This window comes from Balaenoptera physalus, assembly GCF_965194825.1.
Source record: "Balaenoptera physalus genome assembly, chromosome: X".
Lineage (NCBI taxonomy): Eukaryota > Metazoa > Chordata > Mammalia > Artiodactyla > Balaenopteridae > Balaenoptera > Balaenoptera physalus.
Genome location: NC_138903.1, coordinates 46,172,294 through 46,191,893, shown reverse-complemented (window position 1 = coordinate 46,191,893; position 19,600 = coordinate 46,172,294). Strand labels below are relative to the sequence as shown.

Genomic DNA, 19,600 nt, shown 5'->3' with positions numbered 1-19,600 from the left:
AGTATTCTGTTTCTGGTCTTCCACTTAATTCTTTTGATTTTCCTAGGCATTGTGTATGTTGGTGGTTTGTTCCTTTTGACCCTTTGTAGGAATATGCCACAGTTTGATAATCCAGTCACCAATCGATGGACATTTAGGATGTTTTCAGTTTGGGGACATTATGAATAAAGCTGCTACCAAGATGCATGTACAAGTTTGGTGTGGGCATGTGCTCTTATTTCCCTGGGTTCAATACCTAGGATTGGAATGACTAGATTACGTGGTAGTCGTATGCGTACCTTGATAAGAAGCTGCCAAACTTTTATGAAAGTACCTAATCTTTGTGCCCACACGTCTGAAATCTGTAGTGGCTCCACCTCACCAGCGCTTGCCATACTAAGCCATAAGAATTGTATTCATTCTAGTAGTTGTGGTGTGCCATCTCATTTGGGTTTAAATTTTATTTCCCTGTTGACTAATGATCTTGAGCAACTTTATATGTGTTTACTTGCCTTTCATGTATCTTATTTAGGGTAATGACTGTTCAAATATTTTGCCCATTTTAAAAACAAGTTATGGGTTCCCGTTATTGAGTTGTAAGAGATTTTTTTATATTCAGATGTGCAAGTAAGTTCTGTATTACAAATGTGTTCTTTTTCTCTGTGACTGGATTTTATTTTCTTAACAGGATCCTCCAAGGAGCAAAATTTCTCATTTGCATTAAAAATTTTTTTTTATAGTTTTCTGATTTTTTCTTTTACTGTTCATGCTTTTTGTGTTCTAAGAAGTCTTTGCCTAACTAACTAACATAGGTTTTTCATGAGCAAGTTTTATAATTTATAAATTTCCCCTTTACATGTATGCATATTATCTATTTTGGCTTATATTTGTATGTCATTTGAAGTAATGTGAAAGTCACATTTTTCCATATGCATACTCAATGCTTCTTCAATATTTGTTGAAAGCGTGTTTTGCCCCAATGGATTACATTAGCACCATTGTTGAAAAGCAATTGCCCTTACATGAGTACGTCTCTTTCTGGACTTTCTATTCATTTTCTATTTGTTTATACGTCTATCCTTTTGCTAGTACCACACTATCTTGATGACTGTACCTTTGTAGTAATTTACAAAGTTAGGCAATTTGAGAATTCCAAATATGTGATTCTCTTTCTGTGTTGTTTGGGCTATTCCAATCCTTTGTATGTCAGTAAATGTTGTAGAAGTATCTTGCTGCTTTCTAGTCATTCGAAGTGCTGTGTACCAATAGATCAACCGTGGGACACTTTACTTCTTAACATATTTGAGCCTTAAAATCCAAACACATGATCCATCTCTCCTTTCATTTACTTGGTTGTGAATTTCTCTCGGCAAGTCCTACTGTGTATCATTTTACAACTTCACTCACATTTTGTTAAATTCACCTGTAAGTCGTTCATGTTTTGCGTGAATTATGAATGACATTTTTGTTTAAGACTCTAGTTGCTTGTTTTCACAATAGATAACTGTAACTGACTTTGGTTTACCAACCTCATATCCTGCAACCTTGCTTATCTCACCAGTAGTAGTTCTAGTAATTTTTTAAAAAGATACTTAAAGATTGTCCATGTAGATGGTTTATTTCATCTATGAATAAAGAGAATTTTACTCCTTCCTTTCCACTTTGCATACTTCAAAATCTTGCCTTAATCCCCTAGTGAGGACTGCCAGCCCAGTGCTGATCAGGAGTGGTGACAGATCTTAAGGGGAAAGCTTTCAGCTTTGAACTGTGAAGTATGTTTTAGGTGAACTTTATCAGGTTGAGGAGTCTCTCTTATTCCTGGTTTCCAGAGAACTTTTAATCTGAGTAGGTGTTACAGTCTGTTAAATGCTTTTCCTGAACTAGATTAGTATCCTCTTGCAGCTCTAACAAATTACCACATGCTTCAGTGGCTTAATACAACACAAGTTTGTTATCTTAGAGTTCTGGAGGTCAGAAGTCTGAAATGGGTTGTACAGGGCCAAAGTCAATGTGTCTACAGTGTTATGTTCCTCTGAGGCTACCAGGCAAGAATCTGTTCCTTGCCTTTCCTATGTTAGAGGCCACCTCTACTCCTTGGATCCTGCCCCTTTCTCCATGTCCAAAGGCAGCAGCATAGCATCTTGCAACCTCTCTCTTCTCTGACCTCTGCTTCTGACATCACATGTCCTACTCTTCACTCTCGTTTTCCTGCCACCCCCTTATAAATAAGGACCATTGTGATTCCATTGGCCCACCCAGATCATCCAGGATAATCTCCACATCTCAAGATCCTCAACTTCATCACATCTGCAAAGTATTTTCTGCCAGGTAAGGTAACGTACTCACAGGCTACAGAGATTAATACGTAGATACATTTGGGTGCCATTGTTCTGCCTAGGATGTGCATCATTTGAGGTGATGGTATGGCTCTCTTTTGTAGTCTATTAATATGATTAACTTCATGTATTGATTTCCAAATGTTCAAGAGAACTTACATTTTGAGAGTAACCCTATTTGGTCATAAAAATTTTCTTTTATGTATTGTTGCGTTCGATTTGCTAGCCTTTTGTTACCAATTTTTGTGTCTATGTTCTTGAGGGATATTGGTTTGCAGCTATATTTTCTTGCAATGTCTTGGTCTGGTTTTGGTATAAGGACAATAGCTTCAGAGAGTGAGTTGGGAAGTACTCCTTCCTCTTTCTCTTTCTGGCAGAATTGTACAAATTTGGCACTATTTCTTCCTGAAATATTCTGTAGAACACACCAGTGAGGCCAAAACTGTGCCTGGAGTTTCCTTTGTGGGAAGATTTTTAGCCAAAAATTCTATTTCTTTAAGAGACATAAGGCTACTCGAGTATTCTCTGTTTTCTTGAGTGTGTTTTGATAGGCTGTGTCTTTCTACCAATTTGCTCATTTTTTCTATGTTGTCAATTTTTAAAATAAAGTTTTTCATATTATTCCCTTACTGTCGTTTTAGCATTTTTTGCACTCTAAAGTCATATCTCCTCTATTACTCCTGATACTGGCCACTTGTGTCTTAGCTATCAATACTTTTTTTCTTGATTAGTCTACATTGAGTTTATAAATTGTATAAATCTTTGGAGTGAACCAGCTATTGACTTCATTGTATTTTCTCTATTATTTCTTTGGTTTCCATTTCATTGATATCTTTATTGTTTCCTTCTTTCTACTTCCTCTCGGTTTAATTTTTACTTCTTTTGGTAGCATCTTAGTTTTGTAGTTCATTGATGTTAGCCCTTTCTTCTTTCCGAATATAATCATGCAAAGTGAGAATTTCTCTCTAAGCAATGCTTTAGCTTAATCACACAAAAGTTCATATGTTGCGTTTACATTTCCCTTTAGTTCAACATACTTTCAAATTTCCCTAGTGCCTCTTCTTTGACCGTGTGTTATTGTGAAATCCTTATTAAATTTCAAAGTTTGGGGATTCTCTAGAAATCTTCTTGCTATGGATTTCTTGGTTTATTCCATTGGGCCCAGAGGCCATCCTCTACGTGACTTCAGTCCTTCTTCATTGATGGAGTATTGTTTTATAACGCCAAGAGAGGCTCTTTCTTGCTGCATGTCCCATGTGCCTTTGAAGAGGATGTGTGTTCTACTGCTATTGAGTGGAATGTACTATAATTAGGTGTAATTAGTTGATAGTGTTGTTAAAGTTCTCTTTATCATTATTGGCCTTCTGTCTATTTACTATACGAAAATCTCAGAAAAAATGTTTGAAATTTCCAACTATTAAATACATTTGTCTATCTATATCTCTTTTAAGTTCAGTCAGTTTTCCCTCTATGTAATTTAACGTTCAGTTATCCAGTGCATTGAGAACTGTTGTGCTTTCCTGAGCAATTAGCCCATTTTTTCATTATTAAATATGCTTGTTTATCACTAGTTAATACTCCTGATCCTAAAATCCATCTTATCTGTTATTATACCTTCTCTTTTTTCTTACAATTCATCTCCACATGGCATATCTTTTTCATTGAACCTATCTCTGTCTCTACATTAGAGGGAGTTCCTATTTAACATCATACTATGGAATCCTGCACCTATTCTATCTAGAAATCTCAGCCTTTTATTTGTAGGGTTTAGAATATTTACATTTAGTTTAAGTAGAAATAGTATTGGCTTTAAATCCACCATCTTATTTCAAGTAGATTTCTTTCTTTCCTTCCTTTTTTCTTTCTTTTTTTTCTTTCTTTCTTTCTTTCTTTCTTTCTTTCTTTCTTTCTTTCTTTCTTTCTTTCTTTCTTTCTTTCTTTCTTTCTTTCTTTCCTTCCTTCCTTCCTTCCTTCCTTCCTTCTTTCCTTCTTTCTTTCTTCCTTCCTTCCTTCCTTCCTTCCTTCCTTCCTTCCTTCCCTCCCTCGTTCCTTCCTCCCTTTCTTTCCTTAATTCCTGGATTTGCTTTTTCATTTTTTCTTTCACCCAATTCCATTGCCATCTTATGTATTGCTGATGTAGTTTTCAGTATTCCATTTTAATCTACATATTTATTACCTATTCCTTTTGTTTTATATTTAAGTGGTTCCTGTAGAAGAGTATACTATACATATTTAAATTTATTTATTTATTTATTTAAACATTTTTATTGGAGTATAATTGCTTTACAATGGTGTGTTAGTTTCTGCTTTATAACAAAGTGAATCAGCTATACATATACACATATCCCCATATCTTCTCCCTCTTGTGACTCCCTCCCACCCTCCCTATCCCACCTCTCTAGGTGGTCACAAAGCACCGAGCTGATCTCCCTGTGCTATGTGGCTGCTTCTCACTAGCTATCTATTTTACATTTGGTAGTATATATAAGTCCATGCCACTCTCTCACTTCGGGCATTTCATCTTCAAAGAATAAGATTCCTTACACACACGTATGCCTTTATTTTTATAATCCCATCTATTTGCTTTTGTTTCCATACAGTTTATTTGTACATATATTATATCCCAGATAATGCATTGTTATTGGTCTTGAAAACATTCAGTTAACTTTTAAAGAAAGGAATCTTTTAGAAACCCTTCCCCTCCCCCCCCTCCACATATTTAACCATTTCTATGGGTATTTGTTCCTTTGTGTTGATCTGGGCATAAATTTGGCATGGTTTTCATTCATCCTAAAGAAATGCATTCAGTATTTTCTATTGTACAGGCCACTGGTGGACAATTCTAATACTTTTTTTGTTTGTTTGACTGAAAAAGGCTATTGCATCATTATTTCTTTCATTTTATTTTTAAATTAATGTTCAGTGACATAGACTTCTTCTGGACATCCCCTTCTAGGAATTTCAACACTTACTTGTATAGCTTCTTGTAACCACCATCACAGTCAGTATTCAGAACATTTCTGCAACCCCCAAGAAGTCCCCAGTGCTATCCATTTGTAGTCATGCTCTACCTCCATGCCTAACCACGGCACCACCAATTTGCTCTCAGTCACGCTAGTTGTGTCTTTTCAAGACCATCCTACAGATGGAGCCATTTAAAAAGTAACCTGAGACTGGCTTCTATCACTAAGCATAATGTTACTGAGTTTCATCCACGTTGTTGACTGTATCAGTAGTTCGCTCCTTTCTACCACTGAATAGTATTCAATTGTATGGGAATAATGCACTTTGTTGAGGGACATTTGGGTTGCGGCACGGTTTTGTTGATTATGAACAGAGCTGCTGTAATAAACATTCGTGCACAGGTTTTTGTGTGAACTCACGTTTAAACTTCTCTAGGGGAAATACTTCAGGGGTGAAGTTGTTGGTCACGTGGCTAAGTGTAAGTTTAACTTCACGAGAAGCAGTAAAAGTCTTTCCATAGTGGCTGTGCCACTCTGCATTCCCATCAGTAACCTGTGGTAAATCCAGTTGCTGCCCATCCTTAACATCCTTTGGTACTGTCAGGTGGTTTTTCCTTGGTTTGTTTCTTTGCTTGCTTCTTTCTTTCTTGATTTGTTTTGGATTTTGTTACGTTTTAGTGTTTTTAGGACAGGAAGACTGGTATTTCACCTTCGTTTTAATTTGCATTTGCCTGAGAGCCAGGGAAGTTGAACATCTGTTCATGTGCTCAGTTGCCACCTATATATTCTTTTTATTGAAGTTGTCTCTTCAGATATTTTTTCCACTATTTTCTTTCTGTTGAGTTTTGACAGTTCTTTATATATCCTGGATACAAGACCTTTGTTGGATATGTAATTTTTAAATACATTCTCCCAGCCTGGGATTTGTTTTTTCAAACCCTTAACAATGTCTTTCACAGAGGAAAAGGGTTTTGGGTGTCATACCTGAAACATCCTTGCCAAACTCCAGGTTGAAGATTTTGTGTTATTTCCTTCTAAAAGTTTTACAGTTTCATGTTCCTGGTTTATATCTAAGATTCATTTTTAGTGGGTTTTAGGATAAGGTGTGAGGTTCTTTTTTCTTTTAGATGGACGTCCAGTGGCTCCCACGCATATGCTGAAAAGCCAATCCTTTCTTCATTCAGTCGCTTTTGCACCTTGGTCCAGAACGAATTGGCCATATTTTGTGAAACTAGTTCTGGAATCTTCCCTCTGAATTATTTAATTGTGTGTCTGTTGCTTCACCATTGTCACACTGACTTTTGTTTACTGTAGTTTTATAAGTTTTAAATGGGATAATGTGACTCCAATTTTATGCTTCTTGTCACAGTTGTTTTGGCTATTTTAGTTTCTTTTACTTTCTGTACAGACTATAGAATCAGCTTGTTGATACCTACAAAACGTGCTGCTGGGATTTTTATTGGAATTGCATTAAATCTATACATAAATTTAGAGGGAACTGACATCTTTACTACGGTCAATATTCCAATCCATGATCGTGTTATGTTCTTCCGTTTATTTAGGTCTTCTTTTATTTCTTTCCTCAGTGTTTTGCAGTTTACAGAATGCAAATACTATGTGTCATTTGTTAGATTCACAACTAAGAATCGCCCTCATTTGTGAGTGGTACGTGGTATTCCTCTCTTAAGTTTCATTTCTCCAACGCTGTTTTACTAGTATATAGAAATATGATTGATTTTGTGCTGTAATCTTGTATCTTGCACTCTGGGTAAATTCACCTACCAGTTCTAGGAGATTTTGGTGTATTTGTGTGATTTCAACAGAGACAATCAGCTTGTGAATTGGAACAATTTTAATTTAGTCTACTGATTTGTGCCACAGCATGGATGAATTTCCAAAGCATTGAAGCAGAGGGGAAAAAAGGCAGACACAAAAGTTTACATATTGCATATTTATGTGTATAGCAGGCTCTCGTAAACAGCATTCTAACCTATAAGCAATATAGAGAGGAGATCAGTGGTTGCCTAAGGCTGGATGTGGATGGTAGGGATCCACTGGGATGGGGCACAAGGGAACTTTATTAGGTGATGGGAAATGTTCTCTTTCTTGACTGAGGTGGTGGTTACATGGATGGTAGCATTTGTCAAAGTCCATGGAACTGTGCACTTAAATGGATACATTTTTGTTGGCCAGTGAAACCCCAGTACAACTGATAAAGAGAAACCTTGACTATTAGCTTCATTGGGAGGAACTCAGTTTGCAAATGAGCGAACACCCAAAATGTGGACCTCTGATAAGGAAAATATTCAGGGCTTTATCAGTCATTGCAATGTTCTCCTTGTGGGTAGCAAGCAGGGGAGTCTCGCCAGCCTCTGCAGGCCTCTGAAACCCGCCCACACACAGAAGAGCAAAGCGTGCTTCGGACAAGAATGTGAAACTACAGCTGAGGTTGCACATCGGGAACTCCCTTCTGCATTGATTCTTGACCTTGCCCTTGTCCCTCCTGCCTCCGAACCTTGTGCCTGGGGCCCTTCCCACCCCGCGCCCCCACCCCGCACCCCCACCCCCGTGTTGGGAAAGGAAGCAAGAGGAGGAGATTTGTGAGGGTGGCCTGATCCCAGGGCTGCTCCTCTGTGTCCTGATTCTGGGTGCTGGGACCCCTCAGTGTCCTAGAGAGCTTCAGAGACAAGCTAAAGATAATTTGTAGCTGCTGCCTTCCCGAAAGGCCCATGATTATCTGGCTCTCAGCTCTCTCAGATTCCTGGCTAAAAGCAGTGCGCTGCTCATAGTGAAGCTACGTCTTCCCACGTCTTCCCTCCCTGCTTTCAGAAGGCTCACTTTCGCCTAGACCTGATCTCTGATGCCTCCTCCGTCCAGGCTGCCTGAAGTAGCCACATGCTCTAATCCCTCCTGTTTTCCGGAGGCCTCCTGCAAATGAAGATTTCTATGGGCAGTGTAGGGGAGTTCATTGGCTTCACACCCTCATCAACTCTTAGTATCCAGTCTTTATAGTTTTCTTCTTTCATGGGGTCATTGGGTGTGTACACCCCATTTCACTTCTTGAACTTTGTAACCCGTGGGTAGGTCACCCGTTTCAAAATAAATTGCATGTATTTGCTGAACCCCATACTAGGGCAGCTGGCCTGGAAAGGGACTGTTGTGTCACCCTCAGGTGGGCGAGTCCATTTCTGATGAGGATGCTGAAGCGTTGGCCTCTCCAGGACACAGGAGTGAGGATGTGTCAGGAGGCTGGGTGGGCGGTGGCAGGCCTTAAAAGCCCACGATGAACCTCAGGGGCAGGAAGGCCGTGAAGGGTGGGGTGCTGGCTCAGTGAAGGGAGGTGGGGAGCTGTATGGGTTGCCCGGGCGGTCAGGAGGGTGGGTGTCTGCAGAGAGGAGTGAGAGTTGGGGGTGTCACCCCACGACACTGTGAGTCCCTCGAAGGCAGTGGCAGCAGACTGCAGTGGGCAGAGCACACATTTGGCCTCAAAGCGTCCTGGGCTCGAGTCCCAGCACTGCCCCCTTCCTGGCTGTGGGACGCGGGGCAAGTGTCCTCCCTCTCAGAGACTCAGTGTCCTCATCCATGGAATGGGCCTGATCATCACCTCCCATCAGGGCTGTCTGGTGAATGACGTCAAGGCCATACGAGTAGTGGCATGCGAATATTCAGAACGACTTTATACATAATCGTCAGTAACTGGAAACAAGTGAATCGGTGAATGCTTGTCCATGAACAAGTGTCCCAGGAGTCAGAGGGCACAGGCCTGGGCTGGGGAGAAAGCTGCAGGAGCTGCCAAGGTGCACGCACATCTCAGCCAAGGCCCCGGCGCATAGTAGGGCCTCAGAAAACACTTGCTGAGACCTGTTGTGGGCCTTTGTGGTGGGGGAGCCCGTGGAAGGGCTGAGGTTGGGGCCGGGAGGGAGGCCTGCCTTGGTCTCATGTTTGCCCTGTGGGTGAGGAGGTCGGCCGCCTCCGAGGTGACCATCCTCGGCTTCTGGGGGACCCAGGGTCTGTCCGCGATCCCCAGGGCCCTCTTTCCTCCCTGCTCCTGAGGCCGCCTCCCTGCTCTCCTCCTCCCTCCCCACCCTGCTCTCAGCAGCAGAGTGTGGGGGAGCAGGGCCCAGGTGAAGACAACCATGGGGAAGGGGGTGGACGGGGAGAGTGCTGCAAGCCTGGAGGCCCGGGGAGGTGGTGCCTTCCCCAGCACCCTGTCTCTGAGGGCTGCTCTCTCCTCCTTTCTAGATGAGCTGCCTTATCTCAGGTGCCCTCTGCACACAGTGCTCCAGCTCATACCTGTGGCTTGTGGTGAGTGCCCCACCCTTGTCCATGACAAGGCAGGTGCCTACTGCATGCACAGCAGGGTCCTGGGAGGTCCCAGGGCAAGGGAGCCAGGAACGTTCCAGTGTCATTCATCATGCCAGGGCTGGGTTCCCAAATCCCGGGCCGTCAACCTGGAAACCTGCACCTGGAAGGGGCCTGAATCTCTGTCGGAATCACAGAGTGTCCACAAGGCCAGGCATCAAGCCAGCAGCCAGGGAGGCAGAGATCAAAGCACCAACAAGTAAGGCAGAAACCCGCGTGAAGCCTGTCTTTAGGGGAGGGGGGTCCATACAGAGCCTGCTTCCTGGGGGTGCGGCCCGGGCCGTCCCTCAGCAGGTCTGCACTAGGGGTTCAGTGCTCTGCTGCTGCTCTCTTGCAATTGTTAACACATTTTGAGCCAGGTGACCGGAGTTTTTGTCTTCCACTGCCTCTGGCAAATGATGTAGCTGGGTCTGGGTCAGGATCCGGGTCTGGCTGAGGGAGCGGGACCACTTCTTGGGGCAAAGAGGCAAGCGGGGGGTGGGGGGGCTGGGTGGGCTGGGGTCCTTACACTACTCTCTCCTTCCTCTTAACCTGGAGCCTTGTCCTCCAAGCTGTGGACATCACCGGGGGACCCAGAAAAGCCCCAGACGGCCCCTTCCTGCTACGGAGTCCTTCCCAGGGTTCCAAAGTGTCTCTGCCCTCACTGTCGTGCACCTGGGGAATTAAAGTTCTAGCCTCCGCCCCCCGCAGGGACCACGCAGCCCTTGAAGATACAGAGACCTAGGCTGGCCTTGGCCTCGCCGGGAGAGCCCTGCTTCCATGGAGAAGAGCCCCGGAGCCTCCCGAAGGGCCTCGGGTCATGGTCACAGGCAATGGGCTGTCCAGGTCTGCCTACAGCTTTCTTTCACTAAATCGGCTCTCGCGGCAGTAACGGCTCCTCCTTCTACCGGCTGGAGGGGTGAGAATGCCACTGTGAGGCCTACCTCATTGTCCTTAAGACTCGGTCTGAGGGAGGAGGTCCTGAAATGGTGTGGAGGATGAGGGAAGGATTCCAGGACAGCGCCTCCAGAGATGGGGCGGAGGTGGGTCCTAGGGGATGTCTGTGGATCCCGTCCCTTGGTGGGAGGGACGGTGGCACCAGCTCACGGCCCTCCACCCCACCCCTTCTCCTGAGGACCCCCACAGGCATTTAGCCGGGGCCACACAGTGTAGGAAATCATGAAACTGTGTGGACCGGAGCCCCTGGAAACTCTTGGCTTCCACACTCAGCTGGCATCTCCGCGCCTCCCAGTGGCTGACCCAGCCACACCCGCCTGCCTTTTAGGGAGAGGTGGCCCCCGCCTGTCTCAGAGGGCCTGACCACGGGCCACTCAGAGCCACACCTGCCCAGGAAAAGGAGAAGACGTCCGACTGATTTTGCAACTTTAATGCAACACTGATACCCAAAACACGACAGCACGACAAAAAGCACACAGGAAAGCAGGAAGGGCAGAGAGCGCGTCATCTGGCATGCCATCTTCCATGGACGGGGAGAAGCTGCCTAGAGTGCCCTGTCGGGGAGGGGGCAGAGGAGGCACTCTGGCTCGGCGGGGGACTGCTGCAGCTCCTCAGCGCTGCCTGGAACCGGGAGACACAAAGGCCAGAACACAAGGGTCAATACAGGTGAACCGTGAGGGATAGGAAGGACAGACTGAGTGTCCTGTCAGGCTCTCCTCGTTCCCCCGCGACACCCCAGGCCTTCCCCTGACTCCTCCCAGCCCCTCCACACCCCATCCTTCAGAGTCTCATCTAATGACCTCCAATCTTACTGAATCCAGGAGAAGAAGCTGGCGCTGGTTCTGGCGGCGTTTCTGGTCCGGATGGTGGAGCTGGTGCTGGGGCCATCGAGCATGCTGGTGCTGGCCGCACCATTGGTGCCACTGCTGATGCCAGCCCTCCAGGTGCCTCTCCTGTTGGCACGGTTGCTATTCAGAATGTACTGATGGTATCTGGCCCAGAAAGCGAAGGGGATTCTGGACCAGGCGTCGCCAAAATCTCCGTCCTCATCCCAGGTCAGGAGTTCGACCTGTATGTCGTCCCAGCTCCACCGTCCAATCAGAGCTTCCTCCCCGATGTTCATCTGGGCCCTCATCTGGGCCCTGGCATGTTCCTCAGCCATATCCACATCCATCGTCTTGAAAGCATCATCCACAGCCTCCAAGAAGTGAGCTCTCCATTCCCGGGGGTCTCGGTTCTGATACTGCGGTGGAAGAACAGCAGCCGTCGGAACAGCTACCCCACCTCGCTCGGCACCTGCTTCCTGCCATACGCCCTCCTGAGCGCTTTGCAAAATCATGATAGAAACCCACACGACTGGAATCGGGCTCCCATTATTCTGTGCCAGACCTGGGATTTCGCCCCATCCACTCACTACGTCTGTGAACTTGTGTCAGTGACTTAGGAACCTTTCTGGGCCTCAGCGAACCAACGAGGTATGGGAAACTCCAGCCAGAACAGAGGCTCTGCCTTACCTGGGCGATGAATCTCAGCACCCTCATCTTGCTGGTCTCGTGGCGGGCGCGCAGGCCCCAGAGGAACTCATACTCGGGTGGGCTGCTATTGGGGATCTTCTTGTATTCCAGGTACCTGCGTGAGAGAGGAAAATAAACTTCTGCTTCCAGCCAGGCAGACCTGTTGCTGCACCAGTGGCTCCCAGGTGGCCCCTTCCCAGCCCCGAGGCTGCAGCTTGGCTGCCGCAGGAGGCCTGCCCTGGCCCCGCAGCCCTTGCCTCGCTCCCATGCTCGCTCCCAGGGGTTTCCGCCTCCAAAACCGAGGTGCTCACACCCTTAGGCCACTGGTCCTGCCCAGCAGCCATGTGGAGGGGCAGGGGGCACGTGTAGGGTATTTGTTCATAGGAAGGCCACGAGTTTTGTGCCCCTTGTCACAATAACCCAGGTTCCTGTTGGGTGTGTTGTAAACAGAGGAGCCATTTCTTCAGGCCCCCTGCTCTGAGCACACCCCACCACGGGGCTCGTCCGTGGCCTGGCTGAACCCGGGGACAGTCCACCCTAGAAAATGACTGTACGGGAAGAAACAGTCAACCAAGAGCAGTGGACTCCATGCATACTCTCGACCATCTGTGTGTGTGCGTGTGCGTGTGCGTGTGTGTGTGTGTGTGTGTGTGTGTGTGTGTTTGGTGGGGGGCGCTGGTGGTGAACATGCATACGGGCCTGTGTGAGGGCACACGAGATCTCCAAGCACCGAGGATGGGGTGGGCCTGGGCTAGAAGGTCAGCGGGGCTGGGCTCCAGGCCCAAATGGGCCTTATCCCAGCCAGGGCCATGTCAGGCTTCCACTCTCTGAGCCCCTGGCTCCTGAGGTGTAAAGCCGGGGACACTGCCTAGAGGGCAGGTGCTGAACGAGATGGGGGCTGTACCACCCCACCCGGTGCTCACAGTCAGCATGTGTTGCGCCCTTTCCCCAAGCCTCCCTGGAATGGCCCTCCCCCCAACACTCACATTCCCCCCCCCACCCCACTCTCACACCAGACACCCATCCCTCTGGTGTTAAGACATGGGCTGGGGAATGGCTTCCTCAGCCAGAGCGGCACACGAGGAAGGCCTGAGTGGGAGGCAAAGTGAACTCAGTCGATACTCACTTCTGCTTCACAAAGTCCTCTGTAATGAGTTTCCTCAGATCGCCCAGGAATGGGTGCCTCACCCTGAGTGCAAGGAAAGGAACGCATGACTAGAGACAGTGGCAGCGCCCGGGGTGGGCGGGAGCGCTCCCAGCAGGACTGAGAGCTTCCCAGCCTGTGGGGTGTCCCCATGGACGCCTGGGCCGGCAGCAGAGGCCAGACGGCCACTTGTCAGCGATGCCCCAGGGAGGGGTTTGACGGAGCCCCCAGGTCCGATGGTTTCTCTTAGTTCTCATCTGGGAACAGAGAAGGCACACGGAGCAGAGGGGGTGCTCAGAGTTCAGGACCGTTTCCCCACGCACCCTGGTGGGACCCTTTGCGCTCTACCTAGTCCAGGACGCCACGCCCCGCAGAGACCACTAGGCCACTGCAATCCCAGGGCCTCTTGTGCCCAAGGACACACTGAGGAGTGGGAGCCGAGAGACCCCAATCATACCCGGGGCGCAGTCCCATCTTGCGTAGTGCCTCCCAGAGGACAGCTGCGAGGGGAGATGAGGTACAAGAGTTTAGCACACGGAGGTGAGACGGCGGGCAACCCCCCAGCTGCAGGTCCAGCCACTCACCCTCGCTGGCACGGTTGCCGTTCATGAAGATGACGCCCAGAATCACCAAGAGGAGACTCAGCCTGGGAGTGTCCTTGGTCCTGAAAGTGTGGAAAGAGGGATCCTGTCCAGCAGCCATTTGCCCGGGGGGACCACAGCCGGCTCACTCAACTAGCCTCTCCCAGATTGCTGGGCTACAGGGCAGTTCCTCCCACTCTGTATGGCTTGCGCTACCTGGTCCAGACAATTCATTCCTCGGCCTGAGACCGAGTCCCTTCATCCATCAAATGGGGATGCTAACACCTCCTCCCAGGGCTCTGACGAGGATGGGGTTAGGCAGGCAGCAAAGGATTGGCAACCCTGTGTCCAGAGGCACATCCAGACCTTCCCTGCCCTTTGCGCATTGCGTCGGGAGCACGACTCCACTGGAGAGCCCCCCCACACCCCCGTCCCCCTCCCGAGGCCCACTCTGCCGAGCCCTGGCCAGGACCTTAGCAGGGAGAGGCAACCAAGAAGCTTGCTTTCCTAGGAAGATGGGGGTGGGGAAGGGTGGGCAGGGGCGAAACCCGGAGAGCAGCAAATCCTCGGCCCAGGCTACTGCCCCTGCCAGCCCTTAACTGCTCAGCACTGCTAACTCTGGGTGGGAGCCGTGCTAGGCCCCCCAACCCCACTTTCCCGTTTCTCTGAGAGGAGGGCGGAGGCACCACCAAGGAAGGCCACCACCCTCCTGTGCTCTCTCACTTTCCCAGGAGGCGGGCTGACGAATCCCGTGTGCAGACAAGAATGTAGAGGTGTTCTTCCTTGTCGATTTCCTTCAGGTGGATCCCAAACTTCTACATGAGGGAGAAAACAGAGTGTGAGATCAAACATCCATGCTGGGTGTCCTGCAGGCAGTCACTCAATTCCCCATTAGAACTTTTCCTTGGCGGGGAGCCCCAAGCCCTGGGGGAGGAGGAAGAAGAGAGGCCGCAGAGGAAGTGCCCTGTGGGAGCACTGACACTGGCTGAGACAATGGGATCCACCTCAGGAGACCACCCCAGACACTCAGAGAGCACGAAGGGCAAGAAGGAGGGAAGGAGGCAGGCAGAGGAAGCTCCCAGGTGGAGAGGCCAGGGAGGGCGTCCTTCCAGAGCACGTAGTCCTGCCCTTGGGCCTCGAGGGGATGCAGGGGGCAAGGGTTCCCTGCGGCTCCTGCTCCACAGAGCTGCCCCCGGCCCCGCACCCACCTTTTCCAGAGTGTACGTTGCTCGTTCAATGATCTCAGGGAAATGTTCGTCGTATTCTCGGATGACATCCTTCAGCATGTCTGCAGGAGGGGAGGGGTGGGCAAAGCACCGAGGCTGAGCAGGGGCCACAGAGCTGCAGCCTTTCTGTCAGCCCTGCTGAAGGGAGCACCCTCAGGACCCCACACCGTGCAAATGGAGCCATCAGCCAGGCCTGATGTGTGTGTGCGGGCATCTGATGGGAGGCCCACAGGGCAGGGTTGTGGGAGGGGGGAAGGGCAGAGCTCAGGGAGGGGGCACAGGTTGCCCACCTGAGCGCTTGATGGGGATCTTCTTGTAGTCTTTAATCATCAGATATTTCACCAACTTATTTGCCTGGAGAAGGAGGGAGCACACGGGGAGACCAAGGCGTGGGCGACCTCAAAGAACGGGCCCGCGAGGGAGGGGAGGAGCGAGATGGGGGAAGGGCAGGCTTCTTACCCTCTCTTGCAGAAGGGTCACATTGCGGGGTGGCAAGCACAGAACGTGCCTTGAGGGTACCTGGGACCTCAGGGCCATGGGGGGCCGAGGGGCCATCTGAGGCCGCACAGTCGTCAGTGGGGGCTGCGATGCCCTCCAGGTCGGTGGGACCGCAGGAGGCTCTCTCTCCTCCTCGCTGCTCTCATATTCGTCATCCAGGTGCTTGGACTGTACCATTAGACAGAGGAGAGACTCAGGGCTACCAGGCTACCCGTGCAAAAGCACCTGGCACACATCTTAACCAGAGCAGGTACTTGGAGGTAAGGGTAGTAGGAACAGCGGATGACACGTGCCGAGTGCTTACTAAGTGCCAGGCACTGAGCCAACCGCTTCTCCCTCCAGGCCCGAGGGTAGGGACTACGTGGAGTAAAAACATGCTAGTTAACCTGTCTTGGAGAAACATGCACAAGCTGAGAGAAGAGGGGAGGGAAGGAGAGGGAAGGAGAGGGGAGGGGAGGGGAGGGGAGGGGATGCGGGGAGGGAGAGGAGGAGGGAGGGAGAGGAGGAGGCAGAGAGAGGAGAGGGCAGAGAAAGCAGGGGAGCAAGGGGGGTTGGAGACAGCAGGGAGGTCTCACCTTCTTTGTCCTCTTGCCTCCCGTCCTGGCCCAGGGCTCCGCACTCTGCTGAGAGGTGGCAGCTGCACCCTCAGGCTCAGGGATGCTCGTGGCCATCTTGGCCTTGGCAGCAGCTGCTGCCACAACATTCTGAGGCTCCACCCACCGAGTCTTGGCGAGAGCCTTCCCAGACTTGGTCGTCTTGGGCCGGGTGGCTGCCCCCTCCCCGGCAGAGGCTGCCTGGGGACCCCCGGAGGCAGCACTGGGGCCCTCTGTGGCAGCCTCTTGGGCCGGGGCAGGTCTCTTGGGGCGTGGGAAGGCCATGCCACTGACACCTGCCGGCTGGGTGAAATCAAAGACATCGTTCTGACCCAGGAAGGCTGTTTTGGGCCGGGTGGCATCCGTCTCACTGGCACGCGGGGCCTGGGAGAAAGCACAGGCCGTACTAGGGCCCTCGGCAGCAGCCTCCTGGGCCCGGGAGGATGTCTGGGGCTGCGTGGACCTTGCTGGAGCCCCGGGGGTGGCCATCTCGCTCTTGACTAGCATCTGGGAGCTGTGCGGAGAAGCAAGGCTTGTCTCAAGGGTGGCTGCCTGAGCCTCGGCAGCCGATGTCATGGGCTGGGTATCGCCTCCTGAGCCCTGGTCTGTGGCCACTGAGTGGTTAGCGACCGCCTGATGGTAGGTGGCACGGGCAGCAGCAGCAGTGGCCCGAGCAGCTTGGTTAGAGGAGGCGGCCCGGGCTACGTTGGCAGCACGGGCAGCCGGCTCGTTGGCAAGTGTTTCTGGATCCATCCGAAATGCCTCCAGCAGAGTCCTGGCCAGCATAGGGTTTTCAAGTTCCCAGGGCTCATTCTGCAAGACCAGGGAGGGGAGGGCAAGGCAGACAGCTGTACACACTCGCCCTGTGCTGGCCAGCCCCCGACCAGCCCCCAGACCCTCCCAAACCCCCCTTCTCCCAGCAGGAGAGGGAAGGTTTGGTGGATGTGGGCAGTCCTTCCCCATTCAACTCCAGCCTTCACCCACCCCCTCCTCCCATCCTCCCTGACGTCGCAGGAGGGAAGGCCCAGGGCTAGCAGGTGGCCGACAAGGGGCCTCACCGCTAAGATGCGAAAGCCTGGACCCAAGCTCCCAAAGGCTCTGAGGATACGGATGTCAAAGCTGGTGAGGGCTCCGTAGCCTCCAAAAGCACCAAATTCTTCATAGTCGTTGCCTTCAACCATGTCTTCCTCCCCGACTTCATCACTACCCTCGTCCATGTCTTCAACGTTGTACACTTCAGATTCTTTGCGGTAGCTTCCCTCAGCCATGCTGGGGGTCCCAAGGAGAAGAGAGCTCAGCCTGAGAGGGACGGGGAGGCCTCTTCAGAGGGAGGGGGCGGGACCCAGCAGGAGGCCGGATCTCTCAGGAAGTGGGGGGCTGCAATCATCAGGTCACCAGGCAGTATAAGGTCGGGGTGGGTGGGGGAGTGAGGGCTGCTGGGGTAGATTCCCTCAGAGACAGAGCCCTAAGAGAAGGATAGAGGAGGCCGGAGGAGACCCTACACTGAAAGGGGAGTTTAGGACAGGCAGGCTCCCCGGCCCAGCGGCTGGATTTGAACAGGGGGTGCACTGGCGGGCTTGGGTCCAAAGAGTCCCATAGGAGATGCGTTGAGAGAGGGAGAAATAAAGCGCCTGAATTTAATGCCTGGAGCAGGGGGCCAGGACGGTGGGGAGGAGATGACATGAGAGGGCTCAGACAAACGGGGACCGCTGGAAGCCCTGGGAAAATGAATCCCAGGGACCCTCTAAGTGCCGGTGGGGGGGATTCAGCTGATTCAGGTCTAGGTTGGGCTCATACAGGAGCGCTCAAGGTGGATGGGGTGGGGGTCTTCGGACTAGGTGAGGCTCGAACTGGAGTGCCGGAGGTCTCAGAGGCCAGGACTGCAACTCCAGGAAGGGGGCAAAACGTTCAGTTCCACTGGATTGATCTCAGAGTGGTTGGGGTGGAGGTGGGGCCTCCGCTCTAAGGAAGCTCAGCACGGAGCACACGGGTCTGTTAAAGGGGTTCGGATGGTGGGCTCCGGTGTGAGTAGGGCTCGGATCGGGGAGCCTGCGTCTGGTGGCGGTGGAGGGGGGCGGCTCCTATCTAGACCGCGGGTCTAACGGGGTTCAGGTTCTGCGTGCTCGGGCTTTGTTCAGATCCGGGGGCGGGGGATTGGGGATGGGGAGGGCACAGCGTACCCTCGTTCCACTCGCTCTCTCCCGGTCCTGTCTGGGGCTGGATCTTTACCTTCCCTGGGGCTCCAATGGCGTCCGTCCTCAGCACCAGGAACCCCGCAGCCGCGCCCTCGCCTACTGCTGCCAGCACAGCAGCTCCGACCACCCCGCCCCTTTTCTCCGCGCACCGCCCCCCTCGCTGCGCGGCTGGGCAGCCTGCGCATGCGCGGACCCCTTCAGCCGGCCCGCTTTCCCAACAAAAGCCTTTCTCACCAGGTCCCCAGTGCGCATGCGATTCCGCCAGTGGGTGGGCGGGGTGGGGGGCGTTTTTGCCTTCCCGCCAGATTCCTCTCACCGTTCCCCACCTCCGCCTCCGCGCCCCCGATCGCAGGCGCGGGCACTCACACCCTGTACTGCGGTTCCAACCCATCCATCATATACCCTCAGTCCCCCCACTTTTGCACAATGCTTCTCAGCCCCGCGCTCCCCCTTGCCTCTAAGCTCCTCCAGTGTGGTCTGGAATACACTGAGCCCTGCTTCCCCAGCGTGACCCCTAGGTCACCAATACAGAGGTCTCTAGCGCAGTCTGCAACTGCAACAAGAGAAATGGAAGTGGCGAGAGGACACCAGTTCCCTTTGTGTTCCCCTCCACTATCCATCTCTAGGGCCCCCAGACACACTGGGAACATCTGCTTCCCCAGCCACTCTTCATGCAGCTTGTGTGTCACAGCCTGAGCTGTGCTGGGCATTATCTTCCTCTCACAGCAGCCCTGGGAGGTGGATGTCAGCATCCCCATTTTACAGATCAGGAAGCTGAGGCACAGACAGACACATCGCACGAACTAGACAAGGCCACAGAGCCAGTAAGTTGAAAATGCAGAATTTGGGCCGGGGTCTCGCTGACTCCAAAAATCCATGTTCCGCTAGCACTGGCCCCGGGGACTGAGGCACCCTCCCTTCTTCAGTTTGAGCAGCAGATCCACCCCACCTCCCCTGCCCTGTCAACATCTGTCCCAACAAGCCAGGTTTCTGTTCTCTGAGACCTAAGCTCACGCTCTGCATTCTGGGGGGAACAGGTAGGAGCCCCAGGCCCACCCCTTGCCTGCTCTGTGTGGGTCCATCCAGGTGTGAGAATTGCTCCTTGGGGTCCACTCCCTGCTCCGACTGTCAGGCCTCTTCGCTGTGAGTGGCACAAACACGCTGCCCCTGAGGCCTTCCTGGTGCCCACTGGAGCGGCCAGGACAATCAGGCACTTGTGTGTCTGAGCCATGGCAAGCCCTGATTCAGAGTAAATGTTTGGCCTGGTTCCTTC

At 51.1% G+C, this 19,600-nt stretch overlaps 1 protein-coding gene across 4 annotated transcripts; it reads right to left on the bottom strand.

The window, feature by feature from the left end:
• Nucleotides 1–10,991: 10,991 nt before the first annotated feature.
• LOC309651923 (melanoma-associated antigen D4) lies at nucleotides 10,992–18,511 on the bottom strand. Of its 4 annotated transcripts, none has more exons than XM_082445165.1 (13): nucleotides 18,362–18,511; nucleotides 17,191–17,401; nucleotides 16,115–16,945; nucleotides 15,501–15,707; nucleotides 15,332–15,395; nucleotides 15,024–15,103; nucleotides 14,539–14,630; nucleotides 13,819–13,898; nucleotides 13,692–13,734; nucleotides 13,217–13,279; nucleotides 12,091–12,205; nucleotides 11,377–11,819; nucleotides 10,992–11,197 (listed from the first exon to the last, which is right to left on the bottom strand). In XM_082445165.1, the coding sequence occupies exons 2-12, from the start codon at nucleotides 17,398–17,400 to the stop codon at nucleotides 11,385–11,387; spliced, it is 2,220 nt and encodes a 739-aa protein (XP_082301291.1). In that variant the 5' UTR covers nucleotide 17,401; nucleotides 18,362–18,511; the 3' UTR covers nucleotides 10,992–11,197; nucleotides 11,377–11,384. The 4 variants fall into 4 exon arrangements, with proteins under 4 accessions (XP_082301291.1, XP_082301289.1, XP_082301290.1 ...); XM_082445163.1 differs by having other exon boundaries at nucleotides 11,389–11,819; XM_082445164.1 differs by having other exon boundaries at nucleotides 17,191–17,431; nucleotides 18,362–18,494.
• Between the last annotated feature and the right edge of the window lie 1,089 nt (nucleotides 18,512–19,600).

Bases quoted from the DNA above. Each gene is read 5' to 3' on its own strand.
- LOC309651923 (XM_082445163.1), bottom strand. From the start codon at position 17,400: ATGGCTGAGGGAAGCTACCGCAAAGAATCTGAAGTGTACAACGTTGAA. The intron at 16,946-17,190 runs GTGAGGCCCCTT...CTGGTCTTGCAG, and splicing joins CAGGCTTTCGCATCTTAGCG to AATGAGCCCTGGGAACTTGA. The intron at 12,206-13,216 runs GTGAGTATCGAC...TCTCTCACGCAG, and splicing joins GAGGACTTTGTGAAGCAGAA to GTACCTGGAATACAAGAAGA.